Genomic DNA, 26,274 nt, shown 5'->3' with positions numbered 1-26,274 from the left:
AAATTCTGTTGGCCACAGAGTTTTTTCCGAGCCTCTGCTCCAGTGTCTCAGCCCGCCTAGCCCTGGGGGATTTGGGCAGCTTCATCCCCAGCCTGACTCAGCGCAAGCCGCTCCTCATCCTCCCTCCTGCGGCAAACACCCCCGCGGAGGAGCCGCCGATGGCTCGGCGGGGACCAGGGCCGTCAAGTCCCCTCCAGCACTGCGGCCACCGTTGGGTGGTCCAAATGAGCGCCCGAAGTCAGCATTCCCCAGGGATGCTCGGGCATTTTGCCTGCCCCCACTTGCCTATGCAGTGCCCCCCTCCCCTGCCCCAAGCCGCCTAGAGAACTGGGGCTCCCGGCTGGGCTGGACCAGCAGCCCCCATATCCCCAGGGACCTCCTGCATCCGTGGGATGCCAGCTCCCAGGGAGGAGGAGGAGAGCCGGGAGGAGGTGGCTGGTGGTGCTCCGGGAGGGTCCGGACCCCCAGGTGGTCTCGTGCCCCCACGCCTGAGTCCTTCACACCCAGTACTGGTTGTTTTTCAAGGGGGGGTTGGAAGTCCGGCAGTACTGGAGAAGCTCGGGGTCCGGCGGTGCCCCGGGACCCCCACCCTGGGCGGGGGAACCTGTGCCCTTGCCTTCCAGGGCGTTGACAGTCGTTAGGGGGATGCCTTGGTTGGGGTCCGTCCTCCGGAAGGTCTCCTGGTCCGGCACAGCCCCGTTCTTGGCCTTGGAGGAGGGTGTGCCCTGAACATGGTGCTTCCCCGTCTTGTTGCGCTTGTGCAGGTAGAAGAGCAGGGGCAGGATGAGAGCCAGGAGGAGGAAGATGAGGCAGATGGGGATGATGATGCTGAACATGTTGGCCTCGATGAAGCTGAGGAAGGTGCCCTCCTCCACCGGGCTGGGGCTGGTGGTGGCACCGGGGCCCGGCCAGGCAGTGGGGGGCATCCCCAGCTCACTGGTGTTGGGGCTGCTCCGTGCCGTGCCCTGGGGCACAGGGGGTGAGGGTGCCAGGGGGGCTGTGAGCAGGGGGATGCCGTAGGCTTTCGAGGCATTGTAGGGCTCGATGCTGTACCCCAGGGATGCCAGCGCCGGTGGCACGCCGGCAGCCACCAGCTCAAAGACGAAGCCGTCGCTCTGCAGGGGCTGGTCGGTCTCCCCGGCATCCAGCACCTTCAGCCCCACCAGCCCTTGCTCCAGCTCGCTCTGGCTGAAGGTCTCGATCGGGGTGGTGGGTTGGCCTGGGTCCCCGGAGACCCTGATGAGACTGCTGCCACGGGGCGCCCTGCGGATCTTGAAGACCGGGATGCTCTTGGTGCGGTTGGCCAGCTCGCTGGCATCGAGGACGCTGGTGTCCAGGAGGGCTGTGGTGCCCCTGGGCCACACGCTGCCCGGCTGGGCCTTCACCAAGGCGCGGACGGTCACGTTCACCATCCCGGTCTTGTTGGCTGCCCGTGACATGGCGAGGAACTGGAAGCTGTCCTCGGGAGAGGTGAGGTCAGTGAAGGTGAATGTCACCTCCCCGCGGTCCAGCTGCTTCTGCGAGAAGCCCCGCGCCGGCTTTTGGTTGACCTGCACTTGGCCAAACCTTGGGTCCCTGGTGATCCGGTACAGGGCATTGCCTGCCCCCAGCTGTGCAGCTCCCAGGAGGTGATGGCGGGACACGGAGGCCCTGTTCACGTCTTGGGGCACCTCCAGCAGCACCGGGCTGGCCGCGGTGCTCACTGCAGGCAGCACCTCGATCTCCAGCGAGGTCAAGGTGGGCGGGTGGTGGCCGTCAGAGAGGCTCAGGGCTAAGGACCCTTGGCCATGGCTCCTGGTGGCAAGAAACACCACGTGGCCTGCGTTGACATCCGCTTGGGTGAAGCGGTTGATGGGCTCCCGTGGGTTGTGCGCATTGGCCAGGTGGCCAGCGAGGGGGCTCTGGAGGATGCTGTACACCATCTCCTCCGGGGAACCTGATGGGTCTGCCACATCCAGGTATGCCTGGGACAAGGTCACCACGGAGCCTGGTGGGACCCGCAGCACTTCCTGCTGCTTCACCACCTGCGGTGGCTTGCCGCTGCTGGTCACCGTTAGATTGAAAGCTTCGGAGATGACCACCCCTTCTTGCGGAGGACGGGTGGACTGCTGCGCCCGGGGCCAGAGCCAAGCCTTAAATCTGAAGCTGTCTTCAGAGATGCTGTCTCCACCATGGGCATACACCAGGCGTCCTGCAGCCAGGTCTGACTGGAGGAAGGATGGCCGTGACTGCTCCAGGGGCACTCCAGCCACCAAGAGCTGCCCATGAGCCGGCGGCCTCGTCACCAGGAAGACAACATCATGTGCAGCGCTCTCGGGGTCTGGGATTTGGCTTAGGAGGTTGGAGGCATCCAGCACCGAGGTGCTGATCTCTGCCCGTTGAGCCCTTGCAAGCTGGAGGCCTGGGGGGAAAAAGGGAAAACCAAAAAGTCTGTCATCCCTGGAAAGAGCCAGGATCTGCTGGAGAGGAGAGCAGACCCAGATGACAGCAAAATGTGGCAGAAAAAGAAACGGAGAGGGATGAGAATTATCTGGGACTTAGTAGTTTGGTAAGATGATGGAGGAAAGTATTACACGGAGCCAGCAAAAGGACGGATGGAATTTTAGATGCTGCTTGACGTAATATCAAAGCTCGTGCTTGGGTGGCCATGGCAAATTGCACAGTGGTGTCTTTGGACAAAGAAGCTCTCCTGAAGTTTGCACAATCCCCCCGAACGGGGGGATTGTGCAAACTTCAGGAGAGCTTCTTTGTCCCTTGCTTCTTCCTTCCTTTACCTGCATTTCTCCATAGCTGAGTGGAGAGCTGGGGGCACCTGGCCTCAAAGGAGATCAGCACGAGGAGGATGAAGGAATCTGAGATGGTCGTGGGAGCAACCACGCGGAAACGGATGGCATCTTGGGCGAGCCAGAAGGGTTTCTCCGGCATCTCGTGCTGGTAGAAAATCAACCCGCTGTCCACCTAAAAATAAAATAAAAAAATGAGCTCTGCTAAATGGCAAAATAAATACCTGCAGTGGGTGATACCACGGGGGAGATGGGGGCATCTGCCTCATCTTTGGTGTGATGGGCACTGTAGCACCGGGGAAAACCCCGGTGATGCTGTGCTAGAGCCAATGCGTGCACCCCGGGCTCTTATCTCGGCTCCAGGCAGGAGCAGCCAAGCCCTAGTTAGGTAAGAAATGTGGCTCATCACCAGCCCTAGCATGGTAGCCACCATCGAGAGCTTGTGGTGCCTCTCTGCCAGGATCCTTCTGTCCAGCACTGAGCTCCAGAGGAAGGGCTGAGCTTGCTCAGCATCCTCCAAGAGCTGGGCCAGGCTGCCTCGGAGGGCGAGCACAGCACAGCGGGGCTTGCAGGGCGGGCAAACCTGCATGCTGCTGCGGGAGGGTCAGAAATAAGCCCGGTGCGCTCTGCAAAAGCCTGGCTGCGTACGAAAAGGGTGGTGGCAAGGATCTGCTGGGAGCGGGGGCGAAAGCGTCGCCTTTGGCTCTTGCCGCGGGCCAGGATGGCTGGGTCTGCAGCAGGGAGGGAGCCTGAGAAAAGGGGATTGTAACTCCCTGAGCCTCTCCCAGCGCTAAATCCAAGGCTGGTGGCCGTGGTAAAGTCGGTGTTGGGGCCGCAGCTTGTAATCCCTCTCGGCAGCCGCTGGCAGGGCCGGGGAAGCCACGGTGCGGCTGCCCGTGGCGGCAGTGGGCTCGGGCTGGGACCCCCGGGCTGCGGCGGGGGTGAGGGAGGGCTGTGCCTCAGGGTCCCGGGGAGCCAAAAGCTCACCTGGGCTTGGGTGAAGTTCCTGATTTCCTGGCCCCGGGAGGTGCTCAGCCTGCCCAGGCGCGGGGCTTGCTCGATGCTGTAGTACAGGGCGGCGGGGCTGGCAGGGCTGTTGCTCACTGCCTGCAGGTTCTGGCTGGTGATGGGCTGCCGGGCACCTGGAAAAACACGTGGAGCGTGGACTTCCAGCCTTGCCACCCACCTGCAGCCTCTGCCACAGGCATCTCTTGGCAGCAGCCAGGCTCGGGCAGCGGGTGGTGTGGGAGGGAAGGGCCCCGTTTTGCCATTGAACTGGGAGGACGGGGAACATGCCCGCACCCACCTGGGCAGACGGTGAGGCTCTGCTTCTTGGCCAGGCTGATGAGGGGCTCTCTCTGGGCCCTGACGAGGAAGAAGTGCCCAGGAGACAGGTTCTCGCCATCCCACAGGTCGAAGGCGAAGCCCCCGTCCAGCGGCCCTGGGGAAAGCACAGAGCTGGGCATTTACGGGGGGCAGAGGGGCTGCAGCCCCCCATTAACCTGGCACGGTTGGGACCAGGGTGCTGTGTGACGGGGTTAGCATCCACCCTGGGGGCACAGGGCTCCCCTCCCGTGGTGTCCCCGCCTGGGCCGTCCCCTCCCTCAGGCTGGGGGTGACACCAGGGGACAGGGGCACCTCGGCCCTGCCCTACCTTGGTGCACGAAGAGGATGAGGCCGCTGTTTATCTGGGCCTGGGTGAACCGCCGGACCTCAGCGCCGGGCGCCGACCTCAGCACCACCTTCCCGTTGGCGGGGGGCTGGATAGAGTAAGTCACCTCCTCCGCCGGGGAGTCCTCGTCCTCGGCGCTCAGGACGTGGGGGCCGATGGCAGCCGCGGTGCCTTCCCGCAGCTGGGGGACAGGGAGAGGCTGTCAACCCCCGGGGATGCCCCCAGCACCTCTCCCCGCTTTCCCCGCCTGCTCCCGATCCCCGTCCCCGCTCAGGCCCCTCCGCGCCTCAGTTTCCCCGAGCACTGGCAACGGAAGGCGGCTCGGTGCTGGCGCGGCTCGTGCCTTTGGTGTCTCTCCCCATTGCTCTGCAGGAGGAAGGCTTTTTGTGGCGTCCCCAAGCCCCGAACTCGCCCCCCGAGCTGCTGCTGCGTACGTGACGACCGCAGCCCCGTCCCTCCCCGGCTGGGTGTTTCTCCTCGCTGGTGCTCCCAGCAAAGCACCCGTCCCACCGCCTCCTCGCAAGGCTGCAGCGAGGCCACGAGCTGCCCCAGCAAACCCTCCAGGAATGACAAGCATGCGGCCGAGCTCAGGGCCACCCCGCAGCTTCCCTGGGCGGCGGGTGCCCACCCACCCCCGGGGACGCTGCCACCCCAAAGCCCTGGCATCTCCCCTCTCCAGCTGGAGGCAACAATTTTTCCCCGCTCCTAATCCTGTGCCGCATCTGGGTCTCGGCAGACCACGGGGATGAATCCTGCGCCGCCAGGCAGGCTCTGCCCACGCTCCCCAGAACTGCCTTTCCCCCTCAGGATGCCCCGAAAACGCCGGGCGTGTGGCCCGCGCCCTGCCGCAGCTCGTGCAGGGCGGAGGGGCAGGCTGCGCCCCACGGCGTCGCAAGTCCCGCGGCCCCACGAGACGACACCCGGGCGCTGGAGGAGCTGCTCAGCTGGCCGTGCTGGGTCAGGTCAGCTCTTCTCTGCTGTTTTCAGCTGGCCCAAGCCGAAACATTTCTTGAGTGGGTGTGGGGTGCCGGCAGTGAAATTAAATCCCTCGGCAGTCCCCGTGGGACAGTGGGAAGGCGAGCTCGAAAACGCAGCTTTGGAGAGATGGGATGCGGGAAGCGCCACCGGACACACGGCCGGGAGCCGAAGCCCTCGCAGCCGGAGCTTTCGGGCTGCTCCCCATCCCCAGCACCCACAGCCAGGTCACTTCAGCACCCGCTGGCATTGCAATCACACCCGCAGGAAAACTCCCTGTGGTTAAAGCCCGGAGAGCTGTTTGCAGGCAGGGGGGACCGGCGGCCCCGGGGCACCGCTGCCCGCTGGGGACGGGCACACGCGGTGGCCGGCGCGGCTTTGCTCACCGCCGAGAGCCCGCGCCGCCGCGGCTGACCCGCTTCGCCGCGCTCCCTTGTCCTCTCTGAATTATTAAAGCCTTCCGCCTGGTGCCTGCTCTCGCTTACTCGGCTTATTATGTTTGCTCAGCCTCCGTGTCGCCTCTGCTCTCCGGGAGAGCGTGCGGGGAGGCGGCGAAACAGCGCCGGGAGCGTGTGCCTGTGTTTTGGTGCGGCAGTGGAAGCCTCTCTCTCGGTGGCATCCAGCCATCCTTTCTCCCGAGGCAACCCAAAAAGCTGCTTGGGGCAAATCTTCCTTCCCAGGCAGCTCCGCTTGGGGGTCTGAACCCTGCCTGTTGTCCCCCCGGCCCCATGTGCACTCCGCAGCCCCTGGAGCTGGCAGGCGCAGGCAGCAGGGAACGGCTTTGTGCAATCTCTCTGCTGGACCCGGCCTTGACCTTTAAACGCTGAAGTCATCCCTCGCCGGAGCACAAACACGGCAGGGCCGGGCCCCTCCTGAGCCCTGCGTTGCTTTAGCGTTGCTCCTGCTGGGAGCAGGGAGCCTTTCCCAGCTCCAGATCCCCTCCCGCGGGCAGCGGGGCGGCTGCGGTTACCCCTCCCAGGGCCAGGGGGAGATCCCAATGGAAAGGCGGATGGACGGACCACCACTGCCTCGGAGTTTATTTTGGGAGCTGCTTCTTTCTTTTCACCCTTTTTTTAGCATGGTGGCTGGGAGCGAAGGACATGCTTCCCTCAGTTCCTTGGAATCACTGGGCTAATGGACGGGCTAAAAATAAGGCAGAGAGGGAGCCTCCTCCTGCACAGGGCGGGCTCTGTGCATCTGCCTGCGTGCCGGGGACTGAGCTGCCTGCTCTGCCTGCTTCCCCTGCCTCGGGCCCACCCCGCCAGAGCCAGCACGGGGCGGCCCTTTCGGGATGCGCTGGTCCTCAGCGAGCAGAGAGGGGCTTTTGTGCCTCTGGAGCGGGGACGAGGAGCTGCCATGGGCCCAGCAGTCGAGGGGTTAACCTTTCTCTGCAGGGAGCGCAGGATTTTGGCACGGCTGGGGCAGATGGTGGAGGCACCACTCAATGCACTATAAAAGGGATCTGCTGGGAGGGGGCTGAGCTTTTTGGGATGGGGGTGTAGCTGAGGCAGGCACAGAGCCAGGGCTGGCTGTGGATGGGGGCACCCCCCAAACTTTGCTGGCGGCCCTGGCCGCTCTCCCTGTCTCTGGGTGGTGCCTGGCATCTCCTCCGGAGCCCAGGAATTCCCAAAGCCACTGTGAGGATCCTGGTGCAACGATCCTGATGGAAGGAGCCGCTTTCCCTGCTGCCAGCCTGGGAAACCCTGGGATGGGTGAGGATAGCCTGGGGGCTGGGGGGTGGGATAATCCTGCTGGGCTGGCACTCCTGCATGTTTCCTAATAATTTCTTTGCTGCAGCTTTGCATTAGTGATGCTGAACGGGGCAGGGAGGTGTCTGAGACAGAAGGTGGGACTTCAGCAGCAGGTGAGACCTATTTGCTCTACTATTTACTAAAAGCTCTTTGCTTTACTGAGATGGGCATGAGGCGAGGTGTGAAAGCTGCCTGAAAAACTACGTATTTCCCATCTGGGTTGATGAAACGTGGGTAAGATGCTCTTCGTGCTCCCAGGGGTTATTCCGGGACCTGGGGAAGGGTGAGCAGGCTGCCTGCCCTCAGACAAGGGGAGGCGAGGACCCGCTGCCTGCCAGCAGGCAGCTGCCTGCCGCCGTGGCAGCGCATCGTGCGGGAGGCACCGAGCGCTGCTGCGGGGCGATGCTCCCATCTTGCGGACGGTTTCGGCATCGGCGGCGGGGAGGGACGGCACAGCCCGGTCTCCGCCTCCGGCAAAGCCTCGCCCCGCTGGGAAACCGCCTCCCTTCCGCGGAGCCCATCGCCTGCCTCTGGTCTGCACCCCCGGCTCTGCTGCCCCCGAATTCCCGGAGGTGCGTGACCGGGCTCGGAGCGGGTCCCGTGGGGTCCCCACGCTGGGCTGACCACCCCTCGGATGTCCTAGCGCTGAGCACCCAGGGCCCGCTGGGGTGGCCGCCCATCCCCGTGGCATCCATCCCACTCTTACCTGCAGCCCGGCGTTGACGCTCAGCCGGGGCCCCTTGGAGCTGTGGGGCAGGATGGTGACGAAGAGGGTCCTGGGCTGGCTCTGCCGGTCCATCTCGGAGGCGTTGGCCAGGAGGGTGAAGCTGTCGGCCTGCGCCCGGGGGCCGTCCTGCCTGTACTGGATCCGCTGCTTCTCCACCTGCGGGGCAGGGGTCTGGGTGACCCTCCTGGGAGGACGCGGACCACCAGCCCCGCTGGGGAGGGGACCTGTGCGCCAGCCGGGGAGGAGGGAGGGAGCCGGGTGCCTGCCACTTGCTCCGGGGCATCCCTGCGGGATGCAGACCTGGAGCCCAGCGCGGCTGCTCTGCCTGCATCCCCGCCCCACGGCCCCGAGGCCATTTAAGCACACCTTGGGGGTCGACGTGTGCCGAGCCCGCCATCCCGAGCCCCTCCACCCCAAGGGCAGAGCTCTCCGATGGGGAGAGGAGCCCTGCGGCCCTCCTCAGCCTCCCAGTGCCACTGGGGGGCTGGACACTGCCCCCCCCGGGCTCTTCCCAGCCCCCCTGGGAAAGCAGGGTGGTGGGCAAGCAGGCACCCTTGGCCGCTCTACCTCGCTCCAGGTGAAGCTGTGCAGCCCCCCATCCTCGGGCTGTTCGCTGTTCAGGAGGGTGCCAAACCGGGGGGGCTCAAGCACCCTGAACTCCACGCCGAGAGCCGTGTAGTAGGCGTTGGGGATGTTGAGGATGCCTGTGGAGAGGGTAGCGGAGCCGCCTCCCGGCACCGTGATGTTGCGGACATCCAGGGGGATGGTGATGGGGAGCACGGCCAGGCTCACCACCACCCCCTCCAGCGGGACTACACCGCTGGCCGTGATGCCTACGACAAACTGGTCGTGCTCCTCCTCTGGCTTGGAGTGGAGGTAGAGGACTCTGCCTTCGTTGATGTCCTCCTGGGTGAAGGACTGGATGGGGTCCAGGCTGGGCTGCTCATTCAAGTCTCGGCCATGCTGAAGCATTGCCAGGAAGCCGGAGGCCGGGGGGCTGCTCACCAGGTAGACTATGTCCTGGGGAAGGATCTCTTCGTGGGCCACCTGGGAGTGTGGGGGAGACAAGACATGAGTGGGGGGCTGATGCCTGCGAGGCTGGGCTGCCCCACAGCCCACCACTGTGCAATCTCCCGAGGCTTTGCTCTGTGGGATAAGCTGCAAGTCACCTTCTTGCCAAGACCATGCCCCTCTGCCCCGGCCAAAGCCTGACATGAGCACGAGCCCTTTGCTGTGGGCAGGTGGGTATAAAATGGAATCCCACCGGTGGCTGTCCTGGTTTGGTGGCCAGGAAAGTGATGCAGGCTTGGGGAATGACTAGAGAAGGGGATACTCACCAGTAGGGACTCTTCCTTGATCCCAGCTGCTTCCCCCTGGAAGACATGTATCTCCTTGTGGTTGACTATACGCAGGGGGCTGGGATGGGTTTCCAAGAACACGCTGATGGCCAGCGTGTCCTCCACCACCACCTCGTTTGCTTCTACAGTGAACTGGAGCTCATCCCGGGTGTTCCTGCTCCCGTTGTGGCGGTAGGAGATCTCCCCTGCTAGCAGGTCCCTCTGGGAGAAGGCCACGACCGGCTGCTCCCCTCTCAGCACAGTCCCCCACCTTGGGGGGGTCGTTATCAGGAACCGTATCTCTTCATCTGACCTGATGTCCATGTTGGTCTCCAGGCTGAGGACAGAAGAGTCGATGCTCCCTCGGCTCCCTTGGCGGATGACTAGACCGGTGTTGTTGACTATTTTGATGTAGGGGTCTGACGCCTGTACTTCCAGGAGGGCCGTGGTTTGGTGGAGGCCATCTGAGACCTGTAGCTGGATCCAGCCCCGGTCAGCCCCTGAATGGACAAAAAGGATCTTCTTCTTCCTCAGGTCATCCTGTGTGAACCGATAGACCTGATGGCTTCTGTCATCGACAGACACGATGCTGCCAAACAAAATGTCCTTCCTCGCCAGCACCAGCTGCGTGTCAGAGAAGCCAGAGTCCTCGTCGGCGAAGGCGATGTCATCTGTCGTCAGCAGGTGCTGCCCATTGCGCACCACGTTGAAGACCTTGTTCACCACTTGGACTGGGGTGTGGTCATTGACGGGTTGGATGGAGACCCTGAAAACACCTCTTACCTCCTCTGCATCGGGCTCAGCACTGCCCTCACCTTGCCTGATCGCTACGAAGGGGATGTCATCCTCCAGTGTCTCAGAGTCATCGTGCTGGTACAGTAGCCGGCGGTGGAGGATATCATCGTTGGTGAACTCCATGATCTCCTCTCTGGAGGCCCAGCTGGGGGATGCAGCCCAGGCCAGCCTCCCGTGTGCTGGCCCCTCAATCACTTCGTAGAGGTAGTCCATGCTGTTCATGCTCTGTACAAACAAGTGGTCCTTGGAGATGACAGCTTGCCCCCCTTCTGGCACGGTCAGGAGGACGTTGGTCAGGGCTGGTGCATCGGGGTCCCCGCCAATGCTGATTGTGTAGGTGTAGATGGGAGAGTGCTGCTCGCCGGCATGGACACGAAACTGGAAGGCGTCCTCGGCTTGCTGAGAGTTCCTGATGGTTGCGCTGTAGCTCAGGTGGTTTCTTTGCAGGTCGTCTTGGGTAAATCCAAAGCCTTCGGTCAGCCTGTTGCCGAGCAGCTCCAAGTTTCCCTTTTTGGGAGCCTGGATTATCAGGTAGTGGAAAGGGACTGGGGCAGAGTTTGGGTCTTCCAACATTGCCTCCAGCTCCTTACTGGTGATGTTTCTGTGCCGCTTGTTCTTCATCTGGAGGGGGACCATGGTCCTCATCTTAATGGTGGCTCTTTTAATCCTTATGAGAAAGGTGTTGTTTTGCAAGACTTTCTGCCCCACCTGGACTTTGAATCTCAGCCTCTCCATGACATCTTCCAGCCGGTGCTCCGAGTCCGTGCTGAAATACTGGATGCGCCCTTGCTCCAAGTCTTGCTGGTGGAAGGACTCAACTTTTTTCCATTCCCCTCCTATGCTCCCTTGCTTCTGGACCTCACCATACCTTAGGGGCTCTGTGAGAACATACAGGATGGCAACCCGTTGTTTCACGGCATTCGTCTCCACTGACAGGTTGGCTGTGGTAATGCGCGCAGCCCCTCCTTGGGCGATGGAGAGGCCGGTGTTGTTGCGCAGGTGGATGTCAGGGTCAATGGCAAGGATTCTCAGGGTGGCAGTGGGGCTTGGGACTGTGCCGTCGCTCACCTGCAAGGTGAGTTGTAAGTTTGTCCCGCTTTGGTGCACGTAGACTACGTTGCCTGTTTCCAGGTCCCTGCAGGAGAACTCCTCAATGGGCACTCCAGGGTGGAAGTCATACTCCACATAACCCTCCTCCATCTGCTGGCCACCATGCAACTGGAATTCGAGGTCATCACAGGACGTGTCATCATCTAGGACCTGCAGGATGTCTGTGGTCAGGTGCTTCCGTGTGTGCTTCAGGATTGTCATGTGGTTCCCATCGGGAAAGATCACTTGTGGGGCATCGTTGATGGGGTTGATCATGATGGGCAGCAGGTACATCTGCCCTTGCCGCAAGCACTCGGGGACCCCTTGCTGGGCAGTTACTGTCACCTCCAGCATCAGCTGGTCCATGGGCCCCTCGGAGCCGTCGTGGACATACCTGACTTTCCTATTCACAATGTCCAACAAGGTAAACTTCCTTCTGCTCCTGGACCCAGGAATGTCCAGCTCCAGCTGGCCGTGCCTAGGATCGTTGGTGATGCTAAAGAGGATTTGGGACTGCCGGATGTTTGCAAGACTCAAGTCTACCGTTGGCTGGGTGTGTTTCCACTCCAGATAGGCTGTGCCCCCTTCAGAGACAATGAGGGGGCTGACGTGCAGCAGCCTGCTGATGTTGGCGAAGGCGGGTGGGAAGCTATTGTCTGGCCGGCACGGTTCCACCACCAGGCCCGGTGCCCCCGACCAGACATCTGGAGGTGGGGAGGTGGGTGCCTCGTCCTGCTCGTACACCTCGTCGTAGTCCCAGTAGTGCTCCTGCTTTCCACAGCCTGATGTGATGTCCTTCGTGATCACGGCATCCTGCAGACTCCTCCTCTGCAGGTTTATCCGCAGGTCCTCCAGGCAGCCAACAAACGAGTTGTTGGTCATGGTCCACACTGAGATGAAAGCCAGATGATGCTCCCTCAGCCTCTGCAGAGCTTTTTCGTTCATACCTCCGATGAAGAGGTTTCCCTGAAGGTCCAGGTAGTTGTTGATGCCCCGGTTGGATGTGGATGAGGCGTAGTAATCTATCAGTATCTCAAACTTGTGGATGTCTGTGTAGACTTTGACATAGTGCTGCTGCTCATCGCTGATGAAGACATTGTTGTGCAGGACGATGACGCCGTTCCCCTTCTCAACAAACCCTCTCAGGCGCCCGTTGGAGATCTCCAGGTAGAAGAAGTCATTCTCCAGCCCTGCGTGATAGATGAGGGGTGCCTGGGTGACGCTCGTCGTTATCACAAACTCAATGGTTGCCTCCTCCCTCGCATCCCACGTGGGAAACGCGATGTAGGAGTGTGGCCCCAGGAACCCGAAGGGGTCCTCGGGTTCCGCAGAGAACTGTGTGCTGCACCCTTCCTGGACCTGGTGGAAGATCTTGGAGCTGCCGTCGGAGGACAGAGGGGAGAGGACATCCAGGCCGTTGAACGTCACTAAGTGGAGGCAACCTCTGAAGGGTGAGCTGGCCTCAGCGAGGTAGGGCAGGTCAAGGCTGCCTGTCCCACCGGCATAGAGGCCGTACTGGATGTCCAGCTCCCGTACGGGCCCTGCGATGTCCACAGAGCTGTTGAAGAGGCCGTCGATGGCCAGCGTCATTCTGCCGTCTTCCACCAGCAGCTCCACGTCGTGCACCGCCAGGTTATCGAGCCGCAGCTCCGCCGGGGTCTGCAGCGTCACCTCCTCCGAGCCCAGCTGCAGCCTGGCCTGCCGGGGAAGGACGTGGAGAGCGCTCAGCTCACGCCAGGCGTTACCCGCCGCACGGGAGACCCCCCCCCACCTCCCAGAAGTACCCACTGAGGCCTGGGCTGCTCCTGGGGGCTCGCGCGTGCTTTGGTCCCTCTGTTCGCTGCTGTCCCTCCCGCCCTCTTCCTCCCCTTAGGAAGACCCTCCGGCTTGCTCTCCCGCTCCGGTTTAGGCGCGGCGGGTGGCCCGGCGCGGGCCGCGGGAGCGGCGGGCCGCGCGCCTCAGCTGCTCCCTCCTCCTCCTTCCTGGCGGAGGCCGACTCCATAACCGCAAGAGGGAATTTTATTCTCCTGTCCCGACCCCTTCCCATGCCCCAGCTGGGCTTGGTGGGACGGGGCGGGGGGGCCCCCTCTTCTTCCAACCCTTAACATCCCCTGGCTTGGTCGTGCCTGTCCGTGCCGGCGTCTGGCCCCGGGGGGGTGCCGTGCCCCTCCATCCTGCCCCGGAGGAAGCCCGGACCCGTGGACCCCAGCCCGCGGTGGGGGGGGGTGGGTGCTGACCTGCAGGCTGCCGGCTCGCAGCTGGAGCAGGAGGTGGTCGGGCTGGCCGGCGGCCAGGAAGAGCAGCCCGTTGCCCTGGCTGGTGTACAGCTGCAGGCGGAGCCGCACCGCGCGCGAGGCGTCCGCCAGCGGCATCTCCACGAAGCCGTCCCCGAAGAAAGAGGCTGGGGAGAAAAGGGAGAGGGTCAGGCGGGGAAGGAGACCCTCCCGCAGGCCCCGACCGGGCGGGCGCTGTGAACCTGGAGCCTCCCGGGCCCAGCGCCGCTTTCACGCCGCTCTCCACCCGCTCTCCGTACCATCCGAACGCCGCCGGCGCTGGCCGAAGAGGCGCGTGTGCCTGCGAGCCGCACGCCGATGCGAGACCCTACGGAATCCGGGGCTCCCGCCTGAAGCCGCCGCTGGAACGCGCCCCGCGTACATCAGCCCTGGAGGGGCTCGGCGCAACGGCACGCGGTCACGACGTGAAGGACCGTGTCACGGGGCATACGCGGGAGAGGGCAGAATTAAAAAGCACGGCCAAGGTTCATTTTAGAGCGCTTGTTACCTCCTTTTTCCCCCCCCCCCCCCCGCTCAGCGCGTGCGTGTGCGTCACACGCGTGTTAGACGCGTGTGCCTGCGACGCACGGCCGCTCATCCCGGTTAGCTCCAGAGCGACCCGGGGCAAAGTTAACTTGGCCTTTGCGGGGTGAAGCGTGAACACTCAGAAGACCCCTCTCTCTTTCGGAGGAGGCGGGGATGGAGGTTGGGTGCTGGGGTGAAACCAGCCTCCCGTATGGTGAGGTCGGGCTGTAAACACCCACGCGTGCTCTTACAGCTGCGTCCCCCGCTGCGTTTCCCGCTTGCCCGAATCTCTGTGGGGCTGGCCGGGGTGGGAAGGGGCAGGGCTCAGGCGGGGTCCCCCTGCCCCGGCAGGCAGGCTTCGCCCAGGGGCTGGTGCAGCAAGTAAAAGCCCAGCACCCAAACCCTCCGCAGCCGCGGGGGGGTTTGAACCGAGCCCACCCTTAGGGGTGACGGTTTGCCTGGCGGGGGCAGAGTTGGAGCACTCTGCTTTGGCTTTTTGCGTTTTCTTCCGAGCCGAGCTCCGTGCTGCCCTGCGCGGGGGACGCTCGTCCGAGCCCTCCGGGGACGGAGACCCCTCCTTGCCTGGACCCCACGAAAAATCATCTCCCGCCTGGGCTTTCTCCTGGCGTCCGGGAGAACAACATGGGTGTTGCAGGGACCGTCACCCCCACCCGCCCCGGGCAGGGAAGAAATGGCAGCATGGAAATATCTGGCGCCTGCTTTAATACCAAGCCCTTTGCTCAGCCCGGGGCAGGGCTGCCAGCGTGCCTTACTCAAGCCTGCTCATTTCCCGGCCCTCGTGCCTGCCGTTGGCATGGGGCACGTCGGCTTCCTCGTCCCCTTCGGCCCGGCCAGTGACTCACAGGGGCTTTGCTATTCTTCACAGGGCTGCCAAGGGCTCCGTTCTCTCCTGACCTGCTCCCTCCTTCCAGCGGTCCTTGCAAAACCAGCTAGCCCTGGGTGCCGCCTTGTCCTGGCGTTCGGCGCGCGGGAAGGATCCAGCACGTCGCAAAAGGGAATTTTCCTCTTCCCTCCTCGCACGGACGCGCGTGGCTGTGCACATATGCATGCTATATCGTTTGGCCCCCGGAGACGTCGCGTGCGTGCGATGCGCTGGCTCTCACCCAGGCTCGCCCGCGTGTGCACGCTCCGTGTTCCAGCTCCCACTGGGATTTTGCTACGTTCCAGTTTTGTGGCTTCCCTTCATCCCAAAAACGTGCTCTTCAGCTGGGCGTGGAGCTGCTGCTCTCACGGGGTGGGAAAGCTTTGCCGGGGCTGGGCTCCCTGCCCACGCTGGCACCGAGCTCGCAGGCAGCTCCCCTTGCCAGCCCAGGGGCCCGGCAGCGGCTCCCATGGGTGCTGGGGATCATGTTCTGGGGCTGGAGGAGCCAGGCCAGCACAGCCAGCCTGTTCTCCAGTGTGACAAGGGGCAGCAGCTCCTGCAGCCAGCACATTTTGTCCCGCCTCGGTCTTCCCGAAGCTGCCAGAGATGCTTTCTCTCCTCTTTCTCTCATAAAACACTACCAGGGAGAAGTTACCGAAAGCACGGGTGCCCAGGGGAGCGGTGCTGTTTGCTGGGGGAGGGAGGAGGGACCCTTGCCCGGCTCCAGGAGCTGCTGGGGTTTCTCTCCGGCAGCAGAACGGCGCGAGTTACTGCTGTTTGCCCAAATTCCCGCTTCATTTCAGGGCCGCTCTGCTCAGCAGCCGGGCCAGGATGCCAGTGCCGCTCGACCGGTGGCATTCCTCCTTCACGAGGGACTTGCAGCTTTCCACCTCCCTCTTCCCTCTTCCTTGCCCTCCATGCTGCGAAAGACGCGGAAAATACGGCTTGCTGGATTTGGGGGGGGCGGGGGAGAGTGGTTCAAATGCGTTTTGCCCCCGAGGAGCGTCTGCGGCACGGGGTGCACCATCCCCAGCGCTTGGATGGTGGCATCGATTCGGGCACACACAGAGAGGGCAGGGACCCCCCCGGGGACCCAGCCACGGCTGTGGCTGTGGCTGAGCATCCCGGCACTGCCTCATTCGGATGCACTCCTGCGATCCAAAAGCACCTTTCCCAGGTGACCGAAGGGTGCCACGAATCGCACCGTGGGCACGTCGTGCCCCAGGCTGAGCCTCATCCCTGAGCGGGGATGCCCGAACTGGCCCTTCCTCCCCCATCGCGGGGAGCAGCGGGACCCTGTGTCCTGGCCGTGGGCCGGACTGGGCACCCCGGCCGTCCTGCTCACCCTGGCTAAAAATAATTGACGTTCCCAGCTTGCCATGTCCCACAGGAAATCGCTGCCCCTGCCTTGCCGGGACGATGGAGAGGCGTTGCTGAGGCGAGAGGCGCCTCCGTCACAGTTTCCGAGCCGCCGGCCAGCAGCCAGCAGATTATAGGCTGCGGTGTCATTTGGGTTGGTGGTTTTTTTTTTTTCTTTGTGCATTGAAAAAAACAAGGAGATGAGCCAAAAGCTCTTAGCAAGGGGCTGGGAGAGAGGCCCCGGGTGTGCTCGGCTCCTCCTGGGGCCGGCAAATAAGCGAGGGCTCTGTACGAGCCGGTGCTGCCCCAGCTGCCGGCCACGCGCCGGGTCCGCGATGCCTTGGCCCTCTCCGCCTGCTCCTCCAGCTGAAAAGACGGCGAGTTTGGCCTCTCCGGTTGCTGGTTTTTGGTGTTCAGGGATTTTTTTGGCACCACGGCCCCCGAGCGAGCCGGGTCTGGCAGCCCAGGGAGCAGAGCCTGGTGCCGGCCAGCACCGTGGAGGGGAAGGGATCTCCGTCTGCCCTGGGGTGCTCGGGGCTGGGGGGGTCCCGGGGCGCTCCGGGGCTCAGAGCAGCCAGTTTGGGCTCTCCTCCATGTTTTAACATCTCAGCACACAAACTTCTCCCACCTCCTCCCCGGCACGTAGGAGCACGGAGGAGCCAGCTCCCGGCCCGGGCAAGGGAAAGCGCTCGCAAAGCTCGGCGTGAGGGTTTGCAGAGCGAACCGGCGTGGGGCGTGAGGGTTTTTCGGAGCGGGGAAGACGTCTCCCGGGTGCGCTGGGGGAAACGTGAGCCGGGGGATGGATGCCTTCCCCACCCGCAGGCTCCTAGCCCAGCTGGGGGCACCCCCAGCCCTGCCCGCGGGCCAGCTGGACGCGCTTTGGGGCGTGCGCGGGGTGCATGGCTGCGTGGGGGATACAAGCGAGTTCCTGAGGGGCTGCAGGGCCTCCCGTCGCTTTGCCCGGAGGAGGGTGCCGAGGCTGAGGAGGAAGGAGCGGAGAAAGCCCTGCCCGGGGAGCGGGGGGCACGGTGCCGGGGAGAGGCTGGCCGGCTCAACAAGGCTTCATTCAGGCTGCGGTGGGGGGCAGGTGGGGCCCGGGGCCGGTGGCCCCGTGTGTGTTTGTAGGGAGGGGACTGGAATTCGTTAAAGCAGCTCTTTAATTACCGGCGCGGGTGCCAGGAGAGCCCCGCGCAGGCACACGCGTCCCCCTGAAAGACTCTCTGTCTTCGCAGCCGCCTCCCGCCCCGGCCACACCGGTTTTCTGAGGGTGGAAAAACAGCCGGGGAGTGAAGGCTCCTTGTTGCCCGAACAGCCCTGGGCTTGTGCAGCCGCTGGTGCGGGCCAGCCCGCCGGCCGCCCTCCTTCCTGCCCGCCGGACGATGCCAACAAGCGGCCCCGGCGCCGGCGGCGTGCCCGGTGCTGCTGAGCCCCCGAACCCGGCGCGGGGTGCTGCCGGGGCGCCCCACGGCCAGCCTGCTGCCTTCCTCCTCCGCAGCCTCAGGAGCTTGTTTCGAGGCCCTCCGAGTTGTTTGGGGTTGTTTGGGGTTTTTTATTTATTTTAATGACTTTATAAGGTAGCGAGCTCGCCCGTTGCCGGCCGTGCTGCGCCGCGCCCACCGGCTGTGCAAACACCGGAGGGGCCGGGGGCTGCAAACACCGGAGGGGCTTGGGAGCAGCCGCCCAGCCCTGGGGACGCTGCTTGGCAGCCCGAGCCCCTCCTGGTCCCCCCGCAGCCTGCGCATGAGCTCCTGTCCCCGCTCCCAGCGCAGGCGGGGGGGCAGGACCGGCCCTCCTGCCTCCGCCGTGGGTGGCCCTGGGTTTCAGCCTCCCTAATCCCCAGCCCGGCTCTGCGATGCCCCACGGGACCCGCGGCCCGCCCCCGCCCCGGCTGCACCCCGGGCGGTGGCGGGGCTGGGCTGTGCCCCCGTCCCCGCGCGGGGCGGAGGGGCCGGGGGAAGAAGGGAGCCGATGGGCTTTCTGAGAAAGGCTTCGTTATGTTACACGTTCCCTTCGTTTTACGCCGTGGTTTTATTTATGGCCGGGGGAGGAAATGAGCAGCTTGCGAGGCAGGCTAAGGCAAACACGGCCGCTGCGGAGCGGCCCTCGGCTTTGGCTGGGGCTTTGCCGGGAGGAGGGGATGCCGGGGGGGGGGGCGGGCTGCTGCCTTCGGGGATGCCCAGAGACCCAGGCGGGTGCCTGGGTGCGGCGGGAGGGCTGAGCGCCCGTCCGGCTCTCCGCAGCAAGGCAACCCCAGTGCAACGGAGATGGGTCACACACGAGCCGGTCTCGGGCTGCAGCGATGGCACCCGAGCCCAGCGGGGACCTCGGGGACATCGCATGGTCCCGCTCCTCCGCAGGCGGCGTGGGGCTGCCCCCGGGGTGGACTCGGGCATTTGGGATGGGGCAGAGCCAGCCCAGCAAACAGCCCCTGCCCCGGGAGAAGCCTCTCCCCACTCTCCTGCTCCTGGGGTTCAGCCTCGAGATTTACAGGGTGGGGCGTCATCGGCACGGATCCATCCCCGGTGTGATAGCTCCCGGCACGGGGGAGGGCCTTTTCCCTTTATCCCTGCTTCCAGGTTTTATCCTCCCTGACTCGGCGGCTCCCACATCCCAAGCCAGGGCCGTGTGTGCTTCCCAAACCCCGGCAACGGGAACGAGAGCTCTAGTTCTTGCCTCCCGCCCTCCACCTGGCCCTCCCTCGCAGCGGGGCTCTCCGGGGCCGGCGCTTTCCAGGAGTGCCGGCCAGCGGAGATTGCTGGAAAGCAGCACCCGGGAAACCGCCGGCAGAGCCGTGGCCCATCGCCCTCCCCGGGGCTGCCGACCGCCAGAAGCGGCCATCACCCTTGTTTCGGGCGCGGGAGGAGAGCCCCCGGGCCGGGGTGCTCTGCTTCGCCCCCACCCCATCCCGCCGGCCCCTGCTCCCGAAGCGGATCATCCGCCCCTACCTCTGGCTGCGCCGCGCCGCTTTCAAACCCTCCGCCTGTGTTTATCCTCTCCCCGTTCCCCCGCCAGCTGCTCTCCCGCTCGCTTTCCCCCCCGACAGCTTCGGGGAAAGGAAAAAAGAAAAAGGGAAAAAAAAAAAAAGCCTTTTTGCAGCCCACGGACTTGGGGGTCGGAGGAAAACGTGGCCCCTGCTTAATCCCGCGCTGCGCGGCAGCGGGGCTGCCCGTGTCACCCCGCGTCCCGCCAGCCCTCGACCCCCTGCCCGACACGTGTGCCTGCTCCTGCCTGCCTCCCCGTCCTTACGAAGCACCGTGAAGGAGCTAGTATCGCCGGAGGCCATAAAACGGGGTCCAGGAGGCTTGGCTGGAGCTCTGGAGCTCCAGCCCTCGCTTCTCCGGCGTGGTTTCACGATGATTCAAGCAGCCCTAAAGCTGATGGTATTTCCTGCGCTCTCCTGCTCGGCCAGATGCAGAGCCACGGAGGGGAGGGCAAGGAGCCGGCGCTGCCGCGGCCGCGCACCGGCTGCACCCCCCCACGAGGGTGACGGTGCCCCGAGGGAGGGCTGGGGGGAGGCATCCCCGGGGCGAGCCCCCCCGGAGCCTGGCGCCGGCGGGAGCGGGGATGGAGAGCTTTTAACTGTGGCTGAACGCCTCTGGAGAGGCTTTAAGGAAGAAGACCGAGCTGGAAGCGGCGGTTGGAGTTTTTGCCCTGGGAAGCGAAGCGGGGGGGAGAAAGTGGGAGGATTTGGGGAAGCGGGAGGCTCAATGGGGCTTTTGTGCCGTCCCCTGCAGCGTGACTCAGGCTCGCTCGGGCTCCCGCTGCCAGGAGGAGCTGGCCTGGAAATACTGTGTCAGCCCCAGAGGACATGGTTTCCAAACCATCCCAAGTCGGGTTTTGTTCTATTTTTTCCCCTTCTCTTTCTTGCTCTTTCTTCCTCCCCAGCCGTCTCCCCCTCTCGCCGGCTGGCAGGTTTTCCAGCTCCACCCTGCACATCCCAGCCCGCGCTCCCACAGCTTTCCCTGCTCCGGCTCCGCGCCGGCGGCTGCCCGCCCGGCGAGGGAAGGGCTCGCAGACCTGCGGGAGGGCACGCGGTGGCACACGAGGGGACGCTCCCGGCCAGCCCCGCGCCGGAGTAGCGGGGGGTCCTTGGAGGGAGTGTGGCCTGGAGGCTGGGATACTGGGGAGCAGGGCGCCCAGGGCACATGTCCCGCCTGCGGATCACTGAATCCCATCCCTGCCCGCCCGACAGAGCCAGTGCCCGTTCCCGAGCCCATCTCCGGCCTTCCAGGGAGCCGGCAGCGGGGAGCGGCGGAGCCCCGGCCGGGGGATGCTCGCCGGCATCCCCAGAACGGCTGGACGTCGCCGGCGCGACCCTCGCCCACCGCCAACAAGCAGCGTGGCGGCCGCCGGAGAGGGGCCCGCTCCAGCCCCCCAGGCTCAGAGGTTTCCCAGCCTCGCTGGTGTCAAACGGCTCTTGAAGCCCTGGATGGGGAGGGGGTTATCGGCCAAAGCTGGGGCGAGGGTGGGAAGGATGGGCAGGAGCGCCGCATGGAGGGAGCTGCTGAAGCTCTGCCGGGAGCTACCTGCCGGCTTTAATTTCAGCGTCCGGCGCGGTCCTCGAGGGTCGGGAAGGAGCTTTTATAATGTGCAGCTTGGGGTGAGCTGGCTGTAGCCATGCTGGGCAGGGCCGCACCCACAGCACCCTGCACCCCGTGGGGCTACAAGTCCCGTGGCCAGGATGGGAGTTCGGTGATGCTGGCTGCTGCGAGGGGCAAAGAAAAGCGTCTGCACGGACAGGGAAGGGTGTTGGCAGCGTGGAAGGGGAATGAGAGGGTATTTGGGGGTTCATCTGGGGTTGACATGCTATATTGTCTGCCTTGCAGTTCTAACTGCAAAAGAAAATGAGTATTTTCTTTTTTCCTTTTCTAGAGATGAAATTTCTGCCTCTCCTCCTCTCCTCTCCTCTCCTCTCCCTTTTGGAGGTCCCTCTCCCCACCCTGCCTCCCCCTTCCCACCCCTCTTATCCCCCCCAGCCTTCCCGTCTCCAAGAAACGAGCGGCGGGGTGATGTTTATAGAGAAAATAAATGCCTGCTCTATTTCTAGCGCGGGGGGAAGGTATAGCCGGCCGCGTGGGGCCGTGGGGGTGTGGAAGCGGGCGCGCGCATCCCCTCCCAGGGCTGCGGGGCAGGACAGGAGGCTTTTCTCAGCCACGTCTACCTCAGGCCAAAACTTCCCTCTCTCCTCCCCGGCTCCCAGAGGAAATGACCCTGGTGGGCCCAGAAATTTCTGTGGGATGGGATGCAGAAAACCTTGAGGCCCGGCTGAAGCCCAGCCAGAGGCTGGGAAAGGGAATGGGAAATTCCTCCTGACCCCCCCCCTCGCTTTCTGCCCATGTGCTGGGGAGCACCGTGGGGGGCTTACGGCATGATAACGGGGCGGGGGGGAGCGTCCGTTAAGATGCCTGGGGATCGCACCGCAAGCAGCCGGGGGGTCTGACCCCAAAAGCCCCCCTCCCTCACCTCCCTTCCCCCTGCCCGCCTGTCGCAGGGTGGGAAAACAACCACCAGAAAGCCAAGATTTGGGCAAAAGAAGCAGCAGGGCTGCACGGGGGCCGTCCCGAGCTGACTCACAGCCCACAAAGGCTCCTTGAACAGCCAGTGAGTCACGGTGGCGGATGAATGTTCCTCTCCTCTCTCCTTGGCTTGAAGGCATGTGATGGGACCGGCCCCCTCCAAACCATGCTGGTTGCCCCATGACTTTCTCCGCTCACGTTGATTTTTGGCAGTGCCCTCCCTTCCCTGGGATGCTTTCTGCCTGCTACTGTCCGGCTGTCCGGCAGCCGAGAGCAGCCGCTGGGCGCAGGGCAGCTCCCGGAGGCATTGCACGGGGCGACGCACGACGGGCGCGGGCGGCACATCCGGGCGGGAAGGATGGAAAGTGGGAATTTATCACCCTCTGGGACCCCGGGCATGGGGCGTAAACATCTTTCACCCCACTTCGCTGCCGGCTGGCAGGAGGATGCTCGGAGGCCCTATTTGGTCTGTCCTGGGGATGAGCCGGACATCCTCCCCATCCCGGGGTCGGGAAGAGCTGCAGCAGTCCTGCCCCTCTGGTTTTAAGCCCAACTTTGCGGAATCCGGAGCTGCGCCCACTCTGAGCTCCGCTTTGCAAAGCAGCCCTTGGCTTTGCAACGGGGCAGAGCGGGTTCTCTGGCTGCGGCAGATCAAGAAAAAGCCTCGGGTCCGTTCGCAAACATCGCGAGTCAAACGAGCGTCATGCCGGCATGTCCGCTCCCACTCGGGGAGAACGATGATAACTCAGCGTTTCCCCTAGAAAAACTCTACGGGGCACCCAACCACGCGCAGGTGCCAGGCGTGATGGGGACAGGGAGCTCGGGGAAGGGCTGGTTTGGGAACGAAGGGTCTCCGAGGGGCAGCCGCCGCACTCCGCATCTCCAGGAGGTTTGGAGATACGGGGTGGGGAAGGGGCTGGCTGGGTGCAGACCTGCCTTGTGCCTGCTGGGGTGACCTGGGCACGTGGCAACGGCCTGGCATGCCCAGGCAAGACCTGGGAAGCCTGCAAATATGAGCCGGGGAGTTTCTAGGGCTTTCCAGGCTGAAGGCTGGGGCGATGCTAACGCTCGGGGAGGCTGGCTTCCCAAAAAGGAGACAAGCCGGAGCCCGGCTCCTCCAGGCACCTGGAAAGGGCCGAGGGAGCGGCCCCCGGGAGCCGAGGCTGGGCTGAGCCAACGCCTGTTGCGAACAGTCTGTGCTTTGAGCTTTATTTAGGCACACAGACAGCGTTAGCCTGCCGCCTCCCAAGTCCTGTTACTGTCCAGCCTTCAACCTGACGTTCACTCCTCCGGGTGAGCTTAACCCTGTCCTGCGATCTTGGAGGAATGCGCTTATTATATATTTGCCCGCAGCCCTCTGTTGCTAAATATAAGAGTGAGATGAGAATATTCCTCCCCGATTCCCACGATACCAGTTTGCATTCTCCCCCCTTTTCAGCCTTTTTCCTGTTCTTTCCCATCAGCTGGAAACTTTTCCAGCTGCTTGGAACTATGACCTCAAAACATGTGGCGCATTCACAAAGAAGAAAGTTTGAGTAAATCGGTCGGATTTCCAAAAGTGGGGGGGGGGGGGAAAGGGTGCCCTGGGGCAGACGCCGTTCCCTGCCCACGGGCAGGTACCGGCACGGGGCAGCCGCGGGCGAGACGGGGTCCCTCTTGCCTACCTGAGACCCCCATCGCCGCTGCTGGGGGTCCACCCGAGACTTGAGGGTCACGTTTTTTGCGCCCCTTTGCTGGAAACTCGGGGTGAGAGCTGCTCACAGGGACCCGACGCGTGCAGTCCCTTCTTCCCCCCGCACCCGTCCTCACTACAAAGCCCCAGCGAGGTTTTTGGGGAAGGGGGAGCTCAGCCCGCGGATGAGCTCACTGGGAACCGGAGGAGAGCCAGGCCGTCTGAAACAGTTTACTAGCGCTTCACACTCAGATGTCAAGAGGACGAGTTTTATGAACATTTTTTCTTTTTGATATAATCTGGTGTTTGTTGACGTGCAGGGTGACTCTTTCCGTTTCGGGCCGGGCAGAATGCCCAGGCCCCCCCTGGACCTGGCTTTAGAGGCAACAAAAACCACAGGTTTCGCCCCTAAAAAACAAGTCTGTCCCCAGCCCCGTGTCCGGCACGCTGCTGATGGCTGGTTCGACTCTCCCTGGTGTGGATGGAGGGATGTCCCAGCCTGTGGGAACACCCGGCACGGGCGCTGGTGGTCTCAGCAGGGATGCTCCCGAGGGGATGGGGCTTACGGGAGGCTGCCCGGGGGTTGCTGCTGGCATGTCTGCTTCGGCTGGGCGCGGAAACTGTCCCCAGCATCAGAAAATGGATGTAAAACCTTTTTTGCTTTCCCCGCCCCGTGGGTCCATGCCGGGCAGGTGCCCATTGATCCCTGGAGTGGTGCCCCGGCCACGGGTGGTGTTACCTGGGGGGAATCTGGGGGGGGGGGGTGGCAGGTGCCAGTGAAAGCCACGTGCTGGTTTTTGGGTTTGCTCCACCCCTTTCGCCGTGAAAGAGCTCGGGAATGCCAGGGCAGCCCTGGGAGCCATCCTGGACACCCGAGCAGGCAACGGCTCCACGTGGTGAAATCCCTGCCCGGGATGGAAAGGTCAGGGCTGGAAGGAAGAAGACCACTTTGTTTATTAACAAAAGGGATTTTTTTTTTTCCCTGTGGCTTGGCAGACATCCTCACATTTTGGTGCACGGCAAAAAAAGAAGGAACAAGGCAGGAGGGAAGGAGAGGAGCATGTTCTGGATGCCACCTGCTCACTGGGGAGGGAACGGGGACAACAAGGGACCTGCAGGGACCTTGCAGCTGCTGAGGGCCACAGGGTTGGGCCTTGGGGTCATCCTCCTCCTCCTCACACTGACACAGGCTCGGAAGCAGAAGATGGTTGGGGAGCAGAAGATCAGAGGTGGTCAGTAATTCCTCTGGAAACCGCCTGGAGCAAGCTCCTGCCCGGCCACTGGTCAGAGCCCCCGTGCCCAGGGGGAGGTTTGGGGAAGAGAAACTGCTCAGTGAAATGTTACATTATTTTGGGGGTGAGTTAGGGGGGGAAAAAGTGGTTTTTAAACCCCCTTCCACTTCTGAAGCTGCGGGCGCTGCTGACGCCGTGCAAATGGCCGGTTAGACCCCGAGCACGGCTTGGAGGGTCAGGCTAAGGCGCAGCCCTGTCCCGGGCAGGACGAGACCCGCGCCCAGACCCCGCAGACCCTGCCGAGGCTCAGGCCACCGCAGGTCCACGCGTCCCCGAGCAGGGGCGGGAGCGGGGCTGCGGGGTAGCCCTTGGGACGCGGAGGCAGGGCACGCCACCGCGCCGAGAGCCGGGTGGTCAGACCTGGCCGCTTCGTGAGGAAAACCGGGTATAAATCACCCGCTCGGCTCCGCGCCCGGCCCGTGCCCTGCAATAACCCCTCTGCCCGGCTCTGTCCCCGTGCAGCGTCCCCTGCCCTCGCCGCCGCCGGGGGCCAGCCCGTCCTGCGGCACCGTGCCTCCTTCTCCTGGGGGGAAACCCTCAGCCCGCCATGGTCCCGGGTGCCCCGTCACCCGAGGGGCGATCCCGCGCCCCCCTGGGGCTGCGCCGGCAGGAGAGGCGAGCCCCTCGCCCCATGCAGCCGGCCGCCCCGGGCGCACGGGACAGACAGACGGAGCAGAGCCGGGAGGTGACACACACCCCGGCAAAGGCTGCCCAGCTCCTTCCTTCCCACCAGCACCACGCAAGCCCCTGCTCCGCGATGCGGAGGGCTGCCCTCGCAGGCAGCTACTGCGGCAAGGCCAAACATGGGCAGGGAGGGCTGGCTCTCGCTGCCGGGGCTGCCGGAGCCGCCCGGGCTCCGTCCCCGCGGCGCGGGGCTTCGGCGGCGCGGGGAAGGTGCCGTTCTCCCGTGCGCTGCCCACGGCGCAGACCGAAGCCCTGCGGCTCCCGCCTGTGCCCTCCCGCCCAGCCCCATGTTTGCGTGTGCCCCCGGGGAAAGCATCAGGCACAGCCTGGGCTCGCTGCGCCCCGAGAGCCACGGAGGGCTTAGCAGCCCCGCTCCCCTCCCTTGGCCTTTCCCTCGGGGCAACCCGGCCCAAACCCCCTGCCGAAAACAGGCAGTGCCCCTCCTTGCTCCTGCCAGCTCGGCAACAGGCCCCCCGCACCTCGGGGAGGGACACCCTGCACCCATGGGTGCCTGCACCGCCCCACGCTGGGTTCCCAGCCCTCCCAGCCCACCCCGCGCATCCAAAGCCGAGCCTTTCTCCCCGGCGTTCCCGCCGCGCCGTGCCTCGGGTGGGCTGGCGGGATGGGGCTTACCTCCGGCCGGGGGTCCCCCGCGGAGGGGCAGCGGCTGGCAGGCCAGCAGCAGCAGCAGCGTGGCAATGCCACCTCGGGCACCCATGGCGTCCCCCGGGGCTGGAGCAGCGGCTCGGGCTCCGGGCACGGCACAGCCTCCGCCAGCGCCCGCTTCCAGGCGAGGGCTGCCGCTACTACTATATTTAATAAAGCGGAGCGAGGGAGGGACCCGTAACTTCTCCCGCCTGTCAGAAAGGAGGAATTCGCTCGGATTACAAAGTCAATTTTCTCTCTTAAAGGGCTAGAGGCCCCCGCCCGCCCGCCGCCCA

General features: G+C 64.2%; 1 protein-coding gene across 1 annotated transcript; it reads right to left on the bottom strand.

Moving 5' to 3' along the window:
• Window positions 1–497: 497 nt before the first annotated feature.
• CSPG4 (chondroitin sulfate proteoglycan 4) lies at window positions 498–26,051 on the bottom strand (the record flags this gene model as incomplete). The annotated part of the gene is made up of 10 exons (XM_082005441.1): window positions 498–2,401; window positions 2,775–2,958; window positions 3,771–3,925; window positions 4,090–4,224; window positions 4,438–4,636; window positions 7,888–8,064; window positions 8,476–8,955; window positions 9,246–12,827; window positions 13,367–13,530; window positions 25,967–26,051. The coding sequence occupies 10 exons, from the start codon at window positions 26,049–26,051 to the stop codon at window positions 498–500; spliced, it is 7,065 nt and encodes a 2,354-aa protein (XP_081861567.1).
• Between the last annotated feature and the right edge of the window lie 223 nt (window positions 26,052–26,274).

The sequence above is a fragment of the Phaethon aethereus genome, assembly GCF_964289735.1.
Source record: "Phaethon aethereus genome assembly, chromosome: 12".
In the NCBI taxonomy this organism is placed as follows: Eukaryota; Metazoa; Chordata; class Aves; order Phaethontiformes; family Phaethontidae; genus Phaethon; species Phaethon aethereus.
This window is presented reverse-complemented; position numbering and strand designations above follow the sequence as displayed.